The sequence below is a fragment of the Argentina silus genome (assembly GCF_951799395.1).
Source record: "Argentina silus genome assembly, chromosome: 19".
NCBI classification, from domain to species: domain Eukaryota; kingdom Metazoa; phylum Chordata; class Actinopteri; order Argentiniformes; family Argentinidae; genus Argentina; species Argentina silus.
The window spans coordinates 8159624-8172123 of record NC_139673.1 but is presented as its reverse complement, the minus strand read 5'-3'; the positions used below and the strand labels follow the sequence as shown (position 1 = coordinate 8172123).

The window sequence follows — 12500 nt, the reverse complement described above, 5'->3', positions numbered from 1 at the left end:
GAGAGACCTTAAAATAGCTGTGCACCAACGTTGGATGGGGAATCCAACCTGACAGAGCTTGAGAGGATCTGCAGAGAAGAATGGGAGAAACTCCCCAAATGCAGGTGTGCCAAGCTTGTAGCGTTATACCCAAGAAGACTTGAGGCTGTAATCGCTGCCAAAGGTGCTTCAACAAAGTACTGAGTAAAGGGTCTGAATACTTATGTAAATAAGTACATGCGATAGTTCAGTTTTTTATTTTTAATAAATTAGCAAACATTTCTAAAAACCTGTTTTGCTTTTGTCATTATGGGGTATTGTGTGTAGATTGATGAGGGAAAAAAATGAATTAAATCTATTTTAGAATAAGGCTGTGGAAAAAGTGAAGGGGTCTGAATACTTTCTGAATGCACTGTAAATCTAAATCTGTTCCACAGAACTCAGCAAGTGGACACTTCGTATTCTTTTGTGCATTTCACCAAGGAAAATCGGCTAATGTTACCGGAAAAAAGCAATATCATCATATTTTTACAGTTGAAATGAAAAATGAGCCCAACCGCATGGATAAACCTCCTCAAAGCAAAAAAGCACTGCTAGTTTATAGACATTGTTTCTGTTTGGCATGCTAATGTGAACCCAGAATGAAAGGTTGGTACTGTACCGGGTGTTATCTGTATGGGGGGAAAGCATGCTGGCAAGATGCATTGGCTGTTGGTGAGTGGCTGAGAGCTGGAGTTCAGAGGTCATCAGCAGAAGTCCGCTTACATCGCAGTGTCAGACACCGCTGTTTAAAAGGGTTTAGGTTTAAAGAGTGACACGAGGAGTTTATAAAAATATCCCTGCGTCTTCCTTTTGCTGTTTTAATCCAATCACCCCCCCCCCCCCCCCTGTCAAATGTTCTTTGGAATGAGTTAAGAGGACCAGGGAAAGACAAGGAGGCTGCAGCATTTCAAACACTCTCTCTGCCGTCCTGTCCCCTCCCCTCAGTCCTGAGATTACTAGGCTCTCTCACACTGACACGCCTGTCACTTGCTTTCCTTTCTCTACTGTCTGATGAAGCCATCTCAGAATATCTCCCGCCTGTGATTTATTAGACCAGTAATAATGTGTGTTCAAAATCATTGTCGTACTAACACTGAATACAGGAGCTGTATGCTCTTTCAAAAATGGTAAAGACAGTAAAAAAAACAACTAATAATCCAAAAAAACTATAGTGAGAGGTGTTATCTTTTTTTCATAAATTCACCTGTAATTCGAGGCATTTTCACAAGGGTTATTTGGTCATGTGTGTGTGTTTAAGGACCTTAAGGTCTGGCGCAGATTTCTCTCTCTCTCCTTTTATGAGGGGATGACTACATCTTTTGACTTTCACACTTTTCCCCCATTCTCCATTTTTAGATGGATTAATGACCCCTCATTAAGTGTGTGTGTGTGTGGGTGTGGATGTGGGTGTGTGTGTGTGTGTGTGTGTGTGTGTGTGTGTGTGTGTGTGTGTGTGTGTGTGTGTGTGTGTGTGTGTGTGTGTGTGTGTGTGTGTGTGTGTGTGTGTGTGTGTGCGTGCGTGTGCGTGTGTGTGTGCGTGTGTGTGTGCGTGCGTGTGTGTGCCAGCCGTGAATGCTTGGTCTTTCAGGGACACGGACGGCTGTCTGAGTAAAAACAGCCAGCTTTTGTATGGTCTCTGCCTACTCTCATCTAAAGCAAATTAGAGATCAGCAGAGAGTGAGAGAGAGAGAAATGCAAGCCCCCCCCCCCCCCCCCATTTACAGGCAGCATCGCTGTAAATCCTCTCTGTCTCTTTTCTTATCTGTTGAGTGAAATGACAGTCATTATGGTGCCATTCTCTGGGGTACTTTCAAACGATAGCTGACCACACTGATCAAATCCACTGACATTACAGGGAGCAAGACATTTTCTAAATGTCCCTGCATTATTGATTAATTGTGAATTATAGAATGTGTGTATCCAAGTTTCAGTAAGATAGCAGTGCTGGTTGATTAACGATGCTATCCTTGACTGATATGTTATTTGAATGTCATGTTTTAACATGGGACATGACAAATAGGCCTATTGATAATCACAATGATAACAATATGGTAATGATTTTAAGATATACAAATGATGGTATAAATACATTAATATATATGCACATACACTATTTATGTAATTTATCATTCTATGACCACAGCATGTGATATGATGAATGATTATTCCAGAAATAGTGTCCATGATTACTATGATTTTGAATTACTACATTGATGAAATTATCCCTGTGATTAAAGTGATTTCTAGAAATTATGTTTTTTTTGTCATCAAGGTATGATGCGGTGGGTCACTAAATGCCTGACAAATCTCACTGTGAAACATGACAATCATTTTTCTTAGATACGCAAACTGTTACTTTTACATCTGACAGGATTGTAAACATTGTAAAATTACAACAAATCCCTTGTTTGTTTGCATTCAGGTCACAAGCATGGTAAGTAGAGTTCTCCGTCTGTGCTCCCAGATCTGCTGCCTGCTGGTTCCAGTACCTACCTGTGCTTCTGCTGTAGTACCATAGCTGCTGCCCACTGTCTGTCTACTGTTTGGGCCTCTGCCATAGCTCCACACTGTCACTGCTCCACCTCCAATACTGGAGTGTAGTACCGTAGTACTGTAGCCTACACCTCTTGCCAGCATGCACAGCCTCACCTTCAGCTTCTGCCTGTGTGTTCCTACTGTAGGGGTCCTTGGACTGTAGGGGTGGGCCAATTTCTTTCAGTCCAACTTTTTCAATTCCAACTGTTAGGCTATTAGAAGGGCATTTTCCGGACAGTTGCAGACTCATTGTATGCTGCTTTATTTGTGTTGGGGAAACTTGAACCTGTTTCTTTTTGTGCTGCTGCATTCATTTAAAACACATTAGAAAATGATCGTGTTGCAACAAGACAGGGTCTGAGAGGTTTCATGAAAGAGTCTCTTAACCAAAGCTTGTCCTTCACATTTAGCCTCTCTCTCTGCATGGTTAACAATGTTCTGTCAGGCAGACAAATCCATCCTTGACACTGGAAATATTGAGTGAGGCTATATTGAAGGGAGAGCAAATAAAGGAGTTATTATTACTTACTCCAGTGTATTCCATATTCTAGTCGTACATTAGCGATGGACTAGGCAATGGCGCAACCTGCTTTTAAGTGCATACCAGTGCATATACAGTTCCTTCGGAAAGTATTCAGACCCCTTGACTTTTTCCACATTTTGTTGTGTTATAGACTCAATTTAAAATCGATTAAGTTAAAAGAATTTGCCATCAATCCACACACAATACCCCAGAATGACACACACACAATACCCCAGAATGACACACACACACACACAACACCCCAGAATGACAAAGTGAAAACACGTTTTTTTTAAATTTCAGTAAATTTATTTAAATTGAAATACAGAAATACCTCATGTACATAAGTATTCAGACCCTTTGCTATGACACTCATGACACATTAGCTAAAATGCTAAAATGTCATCAACAAATCACTCAAAAAGTTGAATTTCAGTCCATCTTAATGCCAGGATAATAGTTGTAATTTTTTTTTTATAGGGTCTCTGATTTGCTAGGGGAATCAATTACACACTGTGTAGATTAGGATTAATTTTCTCTTGATCCTGACAAACTCCCCAGTCCCTGCCAGTGACAAACATACCCATAACTTGATACAGCTACCACTATTCCTCACACAAGAGATGGTGCGGAAACTGCATTGCATGTGCTGGATTTGCACCAAACTTAATGCTTTGTAGTAAAACCAAATAAATCCAGCCACTTTCTTTGCTGTATCACTTGAATTCATATGAGATAGATTATTTTCCATTAAGGGATTCTTTTTGGCCACTTGGTTACAGACCAATTTTGTAGAGTGACTGAGATGATCGACTGTGCTTTTTCCTGTCCACCATTCAACTTTGTAGATTTTTGTAAGTCTATCCAGGCATCAGGGTCGCATTCCTGAGCAGCTTTGTTCTTCTCCATTTGCTCAGTTTGTAATAGCAACCTCATCAACACAGTGTGTAATTGATTCCTATGCAAATCAGAGACCCTATAAAAACAAAGATATTAATTCCAAAATTACCTGAACTATTATCCTTGCATTAAGATGGACTCAATTCAACTTATTGAGTGATTTGTTGATGACATTTTTGCATTTTAGCTAATTTTAAGAGTGTCATAGCAAAGGGTCTGAATACGTATGTACATGAGGTATTTCTGTATTTCAATTTTAATACCTTTACTGAAATTTAAAAAAAAAACTTGTTTTTGCTTTGTCATTCTGGGGTATTGTGTGTGGATTGATGGCAAATTCTTTTTGAGTCTATAACACAACAAAATGTGGAAAAAGTGAAGGGGTCTGAATACTTTCCGAAGGCACTATACCTTTGTGTAACAGAATTCACTTCTCACTTCACTGTATGGTGCATTCCTTTTGAAAAACCCACATCCTTAATGGCTGCACCAATAAGTTCTCTTTTAAAGGAACATTTCACCGATGGTCAACCGGACTCAACAACAAGTTAGAAGTGGTCTTTCCTGTCTAAATAGCCAGGAAATGTACTAATATAATATATTTTTTTAATTCTCAAAAATAAGCGAAAAAATAGCCTTTCTTTGGATCAGGAAGTAATATGTCTGAATGATGAAATCCTACAACGTCCATAGTGCTTTGCCAGCAACGGAGGAGTGTCTAAGCTAAAATTAATGTTAGTAAACACAAGTGATAGATGTAGGCGGTAGCATGGTGCTTATGGATGTAAACAAACCAGGCAGTAGCTGATTCGGGAATAGTAAGCTCAAGCAAACCATGTGATTACTCCCAATACACATGGTCACTCAGGGTAAAATCCTAACTAGCGATACCTACTTTTTGATCTACAGACCTCATTTGGAAGCTGTTTTCACATGCCCACACGTTCCTAAGGTGATCTGGACAATGATTTTGAGGTTGAAAACCGGTGAAGTGTCCCTTTAACATGCTTGCTGTTAAAGGAGGCATATGGTGTTCTTGTCATGCTTGCTTGTCATGGAAGGAGGCATATGGTGCTCTGTGTGTGTGTGTGTGTGTGTGTGTGTGTGTGTGTGTCTAGATGCTTGCTTGCTGTTGTTATCTGTGCTGTATGTCTTCCTCCACCCTGCCCTGTGCGAATGCTAAGCCTTTTGTGACTGCTGTTGAAGGATCAGACCGTGAAGGACAAAGCCCTCCAGAGCATGGCCTCCATGTCCTCGGCCCAGATCGTCTCTGCCACCGCCATCCACAACAAGCTAGGCCTGCCAGGCATCCCACGCCCAGCCTTTCCCGGAGCAGCAGGGGTAAGAGGCCCCGCCGGCTCCCCGCTATCGGTCCACTCAGACCAGCCTCACCGAGGGCAGCCATCAGACCCCCCTGGTTCCCCTTCGCCAACAGCACCCACATCCTGGCCAAATCACATTACACACACCAGGGCTTTACGCAACTGCCCCTATCAGATAAGCACACGATCAAAACAAATGCTATGTCAAGATAGCTACGTCTATTAATTGTGGTGGTTTTTTACTTAGAACTTTGATCTGTTATTTGAATGTATGTTTGGATTAAGTGTTGGGGTTTTTTCCCCCATTTATTTATCTCATTCTCTAGTTCTGGCAAGGGATGATATCGACTGGCCAGCCTGGATCCTCACAAGAGTGAGTGTCAGATGTCTATTCTCAGAAAAATAAGCAACTAGGTCTGTCTCTCTCTCTCTCTCTCTCCCTCTTTGTCATTCTCTCCTTGAATCTCTCCATCTCTCTCGCTCATACTTTGTCACTTTCTAGACAATATTTTCTTTGCGGGTTCAGCGGCTATGTAAAGGGTCTGCTATACAGTATATTCTCCAGAGAGAGAGATGGATGGGCTCAAGTACAGAGATGGATGGGCTCAAGTACAAGTACTTCAGGCAGCTCTCTCTCTTTCTGTCTCCGTTAGCTGTATGTCAGTGCTGGTAATCTTTTCAATATGCTGCGCTGTAGAGACTCCAGACCATTGCATTTTTCTAATGCGCTCCTCCCTCTTTGTTAAAGCATCAAGCCTTTCGCCCAACAAGCATATCCCATCCAGCCTACAGTAACAACAACGATTTCAAGTAAGACTTTTACTGTTGTTTACAACCTGGAATATTGACATGACTGCACTTTTTTAACCACATGCTCACCCCTTATTTTCATGGGTTGTTTGTCAAAAGTCTGTCAAGTACAGTATACAGCAGATAGGTCTTTGATGTTGTATTGGTGTATGGCTTTGGTCTGGTATTTGAAAGGGAGGGTTGAGTGGTTTGAGAGCGTTTGAGACTGAGTCGTGGTTGTTGTGACGCAGGTTATGAGCCCACGGCAGCCCCTGCACCCACGGTCCCGGCGTGGCAAGGCCGATCCATCGGCACGTCCAAACTCCGGCTGGTCGAGTTCTCCGCCTTCCTGGAGCAGCAGAGAGACCCAGACGCAGTGAGTAAAGACCCCCCCCCCCCCCCCCGCCATAAGCACAGTAAGGCCCTACACAGTTCCCATATGAGTAACACATCGTCTGCCAGTCTGCCATCACCTGGGCCTTTTTCACTTGTGTTAGAGTTTACATTGACTGTAAAGTATTCAGTGCCGGTGCCAGGGTCTTCTTCATGGAAACGTGTAGAAGCATGTCAAGATGGGAGGGATAAAGGAAGGTATTGTAGGAATCCATGGCTGCTCTTATGGGACACAGTCAGTCTGTCAATCAGCTGTTATCACCCACTTGGTGGCCCCCTCTCAGCACAGAGAGGGTTTTAGTGCACATAGCAGAGGCTTGAGGCCAGAAGAAATAGTGGTTTGTAATAGTCTGAACTGCTGCCTCAAATGAATTCATACAGACTAGACTGAATTCCCCTCACTGGCTTGCCCTCTGCCCTGTCCTCCCACTCCCACTCTCTCAGACACACGCACACACGTGCACACGCGCGCACGCACACACACACACACACACACACGCACACACACACACACACACACACACACACACACACACACACACACACACACACACACACACACACACACACACACACACTATACACTAAGCCAGGACCAGTGAGATGGGCCCCAGACCCATGTCATGTCATGTGAAAAGCCACACAGTCCAGCAGCCTTAAGCCCATGCTTCACATTTTTGATTGTTTTCATTGGACAAGAGCAATCTGTCTTGGTTTGTCTACATTCCCCTGAGAATTTTATTTTGCTATTGATATCGCATGACAACAGTCATTAATCTTACATTTAGCTGCATACTTGAGATGGTTCCATGACCCCAAGGCTATAGGCTAGAGAGGACTGCTCTTGTACCAAAGGGCAACAGTGGCTAGAAATAACCATGATCAAATTTAATATGCTCCCTGCCAGGGCATTATAACAATGATACAGATTTGATTGTTTATATATTCCCAGAATTACTGGTATTCGTCCTGTTTTTTTGCTCATGATGATTTCATATCTGAACCATACTGTATGCCATGGGGAACAGACTGGCTTGTTACTGTAAATCAGAAAGCTGTTTCACCGAAAGACCTTTTACAGAGTAGTTATTGAAAACAATAATAAAATCTCCACTTTCCTGGAAAATATAAATCCTCTAAATGTTGCTTTTGTTTTGGCCCCAAGTCCTATACCAACTAATCATAATAACACTTCATGAGTAGGTGGTATAAAAAGATGAAATATGAAATATGTTTCTGAGTCTTATGTTTGCTCTTTTCAGTATAACAAGCACCTCTTTGTGCACATCGGACAGACAAACCACTCCTACAGTGATGCCTTGCTGGAGTCAGTGGACATTCGTCAAATTTATGACAAATTCCCTGAAAAGAAAGGAGGACTCAAGGAGCTTTTTGGCAAGGGTCCCCAGAATTCCTTTTTCCTCATAAAGTTTTGGGTGAGTGTCACATTGCTAAGTACTGTACTTTATCTCCACGGGTCTGGTGACTGAGCGACACTCCAGCGTGTGTTTGCACAGTGTCAGGAAAGATAAACTGTTCATGCAGAAACATACGTGGTAAGAAACAGGGAAGATATTTTCACACAGATATTTACACTGGTTAAGAATGTGTTCCCACTGAACATATGCTCCTGTAGCGTGTCAAATGACATTTTTGAATGTGATTGTATATACGAAATGAGTCGATACGTGTGTCATCTATCTGTGCCCACCTTGCTTTTTAAATGGTAGGGTATTAAGCTTATTTTTTCCTGTATATAGAACCCTGAGCTAACAGGATTTGTTTGGTTTCATCTCCAGTGAATGGATCTAACCATGGTCTAAACAGTGAAGATGGCTCTATAGTCTGCGTGTCTGCAGAATGCATGTTGCTATATTTGGACATGGCATAGCTGGAGAGCTCGTGATCAAAGCACTCGCTAATTCAGTGCAATATCTCGAAACAATGGAGTGACCTGGTTGCACTCCTAATGGCTGTTTAAACATTGCATGTGTTTTAGCCCGATGCAAAATGCTAACTAGCAGCAGCCAACAAAGTGGAGCTTATTACGGCCGGGGCCAAACCCGCTCAAATTCCTTTTGAAGTGCCCGGCCAATCTGAATTTCAAATGAAAGGCAGGATCTGCACAATAATGAAAGTATAACTGCTATGGTTAATGAAGGAGGAGGATGGCGTAGAGGGGTCCTATCTGCTCTTTTTGTCCCCATAATGAACATCATGTCCGGGGCAGCAGAGTTCACCCTCTGAGAGCGGATCCTTTTCATAAGCGCAAATCAGCCTTTTAACATAACTTCATTTAATCTTCTTTATCATCTTGTTTCAAATATGGTTGCATTTACATAGTAATTCAGAGGTGTCCAAGAACTGATTTAATTTGCCAATAATTCAAACATGGATTCATGGCTTGGACAGCTATATATAATAATACATGGACTAGTCTATGCAATTATTAATTTGAGGGTAGTTAGATTGCACTGATTTTTCTATTAGTAGATACATTTCCACACAATCCTATGCTGCTGTATTCCATACAACCTTTAGAAGGACTGTATACAGGTCATTCCACTAGAGGGCAGTATTGTAACAATGTCTTTTCTACATCCCTTTGGAAATCTCACAGTATGTGAAGAACCGCATCAAGCTGTAATGATGAACAAACCAGAAACACCCGCCAACCGCTCTTACTGTTTCCACGTTTTTGTGTAACAAAAACAGAGATATTAATATTCTGTCGTTTGTGTGTTCCTAGGCTGACTTGAACTGCAACATTCAGGACGACGCGGGCGCTTTCTATGGCGTGTCCAGTCAGTACGAGAGCTCCGAGAACATGACAATCACCTGCTCTACTAAGGTGTGTTCCTTTGGCAAGCAGGTGGTTGAGAAAGTCGAGGTGAGTAGTCTTTCACTCTTTCCACTGGAATGCCTTTCTGAAGGCCGTGTGTTATGTGGTCAATTTTACAAGTGACTTACAAGTCGTTTAAAGTCCATTGCTACAAAGTGTATCTTTAGTTTCGCCCGTTTATTGATTGTGCTTTCTCTCTCTCTCTCTCCAGACTGAGTATGCACGGTTTGAGAATGGCCGCTTCGTGTACAGGATAAGCAGGTCTCCCATGTGCGAATACATGATCAACTTTATCCACAAGCTCAAACACCTGCCAGAGAAATACATGATGAACAGCGTCCTGGAAAACTTCACCATCCTATTGGTAAGAACTCCTATCCTACCCTACCTTACCCTACCCTACCTACCTTACCCTATCCTACCTTACCCTACCTTACCCTATCCTACTTTACCCTACCTTACCTTACCTTACCCTATCCTACCTTACCCTACCCTACCTACCTTACCCATCCTACCCTACCCTACCCTACCCTACCCTACCCTACCCTACCCTACCCTACCCTACCCTACCCTACCCTTCTCTACACTACCCTACCCATCCTACCCTACTCTACCCTACCCTACCTTACCCTACCCATCCTATCTTACCCTACCCTACCCATCCTACCCTACTCTACCCTCCTCTACCCTACCCTACCTTACCCTACCCTACCCTACCCATCCTACCCTACCCTACCCTACCCTACCCTACCCTACCCTACCCTACCCTACCCTACCCTACCCTACCCTACCCTTATCCATCTCACAATAACTGCTTCTCCCCACAGCAGGCCCTTATAAAAGCCAGTGTCTGGAACTCTGCTAACCCTGCCAGTGAGGACCTGCAGCCCAGGGACCCTGCCCTCTCCTTTATCCAGTTTTTAGGGAGGGCAGTTGGGCAGGGCTCCTGTGGGCTCTGACCGGCCACTGACATGAGCGGCACACCCTGATCCGGCATTCCTCAAGGAATGGAACGCAGTGTGAGGAGGCTCATTATCTGCAGGGGGGGAAGAAGGGGAGGGGGGGGGGGTCAGAGTGGGCGGGGACCCCTGTTATTAGCAATCACATGGGGGCTTAAAGTCCTTTCTTAGAATGTGGGTGTATGTGGGTGGGTGTGGGTGTGTGCACTCTTAACACTGGGCCGTGTCCTGGTTTTGTTTTCAGTCTCTCTCCTTAGGATTCTTCCGATTATCTCCATTGACTCGTCGGTTCATGTCTCATTGTTCTCTGATTGACATCTGTCAGTGGACGTTTTAACGACGTTTTAACACAAGCAGGCACGCTCTTGTCCTGAGATCCAGATTCCACTCCAGAGAGAGACTGCTCGTTGGGAATGGAGTGGAGGGGAGTGGAGTGGGATTGTGTTCTAGTGTGAGAGTGACTAATGCGATGCCCCTCATGTCTTCCAGGTGGTCACGAACAGGGACACCCAGGAGACTCTGCTGTGCATGGCGTGTGTGTTTGAGGTGTCAAACAGTGAGCACGGTGCCCAGCATCACATCTACCGACTGGTGAAGGAATGAGACACCTCCCCCTCTCTCTTCCTGGAGCCCCCCCCCCTCCCCTCCTCCCCTTTACATAGACTAAAGAACCTCAAAACAAGTGGCAGTGCCTCTAGCTGAAAATCACACCTACAATGCTTTTCGTTCACATTTTGGGTGAAGCCTATATTGTTATACATTTCTTTGTTTTTCGTTTATTAATGTATGTGTTTGATGTTTGACTGCAGCTGTGAATTGCGGTACAGTTGTTTTATGTTTTGATACGGGAGAAAATCCTAATTTTAAGGATGTCGAGTTGGTCTTTGTTTGTAGGATGTATATATCAAAGTGGCAGTATATATAAAGAATCTGTTGATTGGGTTTGATTTGGTCAACAGACGTACATGTATGTCGTCTTTTTCCTCTTTCATCTTGTAATGTACACTAAGAAAAAAAAATAACCAAGATGTTAGCCTTTTTTCTCTGGGTAACGTGAACTACATACGGTGTATGCGTGTGTGTGTGTGTGTGTGTGTGTGTGTGTGTATGTATGTATGTCTGTAGTTGATCATTTGTGAGCATAAAAATACAGTACATACATACAGTAATACACACTATGACCAATAGGTTTTCCAAAGAAAAAGTATCTTAGAAACATTTTTTGGATCATAACATAACACTAAACGAAAGTTAGTGGAAGGCAAGTGATTGTGGACATCCTCAAATGCAAAGTTATCACTTTACTAAAACACATCTGTAGCTTAGAGGAAAATCAGACGCTAGTCCCTGTTAAAGCGCTCCATGTTTTAGACACTAACAACAGAATGAATGCACTGTGATTATTGATAACAACACTACAGAAGCCTACTTCAGCCTCGCCTCTGTCAGAGAAAGTCTTACATTGCAATAAAAAGGAAACCATAGATTGACCCTGTTACACAGTCCAGCGCTACAAACCGAGCCCCCTCTTCTTGTGAGAAGTCATCGAAAAAATGGTTTTGATTAGAAAAACACAAAAGCACTACTTTAGCTACTCTGAAGGGGACTGCCACCTTGTCCTAAGCACTTGGTTCCACACGTAGGACATGCCTTGGTGATTCTACCGCTTGTGGTTTTTCCTTTTTCAGATTTGTGGTTTTAGAATAATCCTTAAATAATCAGGAGACAATGCATCACTCCTTAGAGAGTGGGTCTTGTTCAGTAAGCAGTTGCATTGCCCCTGAACATACAAGACAATGCATTTTTCAATCTCCGATTTTTTCAGTTTTTTTTACTCTCTGGTCATTGCAGTGTAAGTCCTAGCCAGAGAGCCACACTGCCTTTGTATTCACACAAACCCTATGACTCTGTGGCCTACTACTACTACGACACCAATCCCGAGCCTTAAACATGTTACGGTCGTGTGAAATCGAAAAGGATGCCACTAAAACTGTGATCTCTTTTTTCTAAGCTGGAAGACTTCTCTCATTTCTTTTCACCTTTTTTTTGTTGTAGGAATTCTACAGTACAATCTGCCAAAGTGTATCAGTACAGTGCCTTAGCGTATGTCGTAATACTGGCCTTGGTTCACTTTTTTAAGAATGTCTTTTGTTTTTAACACTAAGATCAGTTGTGTGAATAAATAATAATAATAATTTAAAAAAAGAGATGACATC

The 12500-nt window shown here is 42.8% G+C and overlaps 1 protein-coding gene across 1 annotated transcript in view; it reads left to right on the top strand.

Annotated features, from left to right (window-relative positions):
* Positions 1–12494, top strand: part of tead1b (TEA domain family member 1b) — a 37664-nt gene extending 25170 nt beyond the window's left edge. The window contains exons 4-12 of the mRNA XM_083691340.1: positions 2444–2455; positions 5186–5320; positions 5628–5674; positions 6050–6111; positions 6342–6466; positions 7746–7919; positions 9233–9373; positions 9537–9689; positions 10774–12494. Of these exons, the coding sequence (XP_083547466.1) occupies positions 2444–2455; positions 5186–5320; positions 5628–5674; positions 6050–6111; positions 6342–6466; positions 7746–7919; positions 9233–9373; positions 9537–9689; positions 10774–10887 (963 nt within the window). The 3' untranslated portion in view covers positions 10888–12494. The remainder of the gene's footprint in view (positions 1–2443; positions 2456–5185; positions 5321–5627; positions 5675–6049; positions 6112–6341; positions 6467–7745; positions 7920–9232; positions 9374–9536; positions 9690–10773) is intronic.
* The last annotated feature ends 6 nt before the right edge of the window (positions 12495–12500 follow it).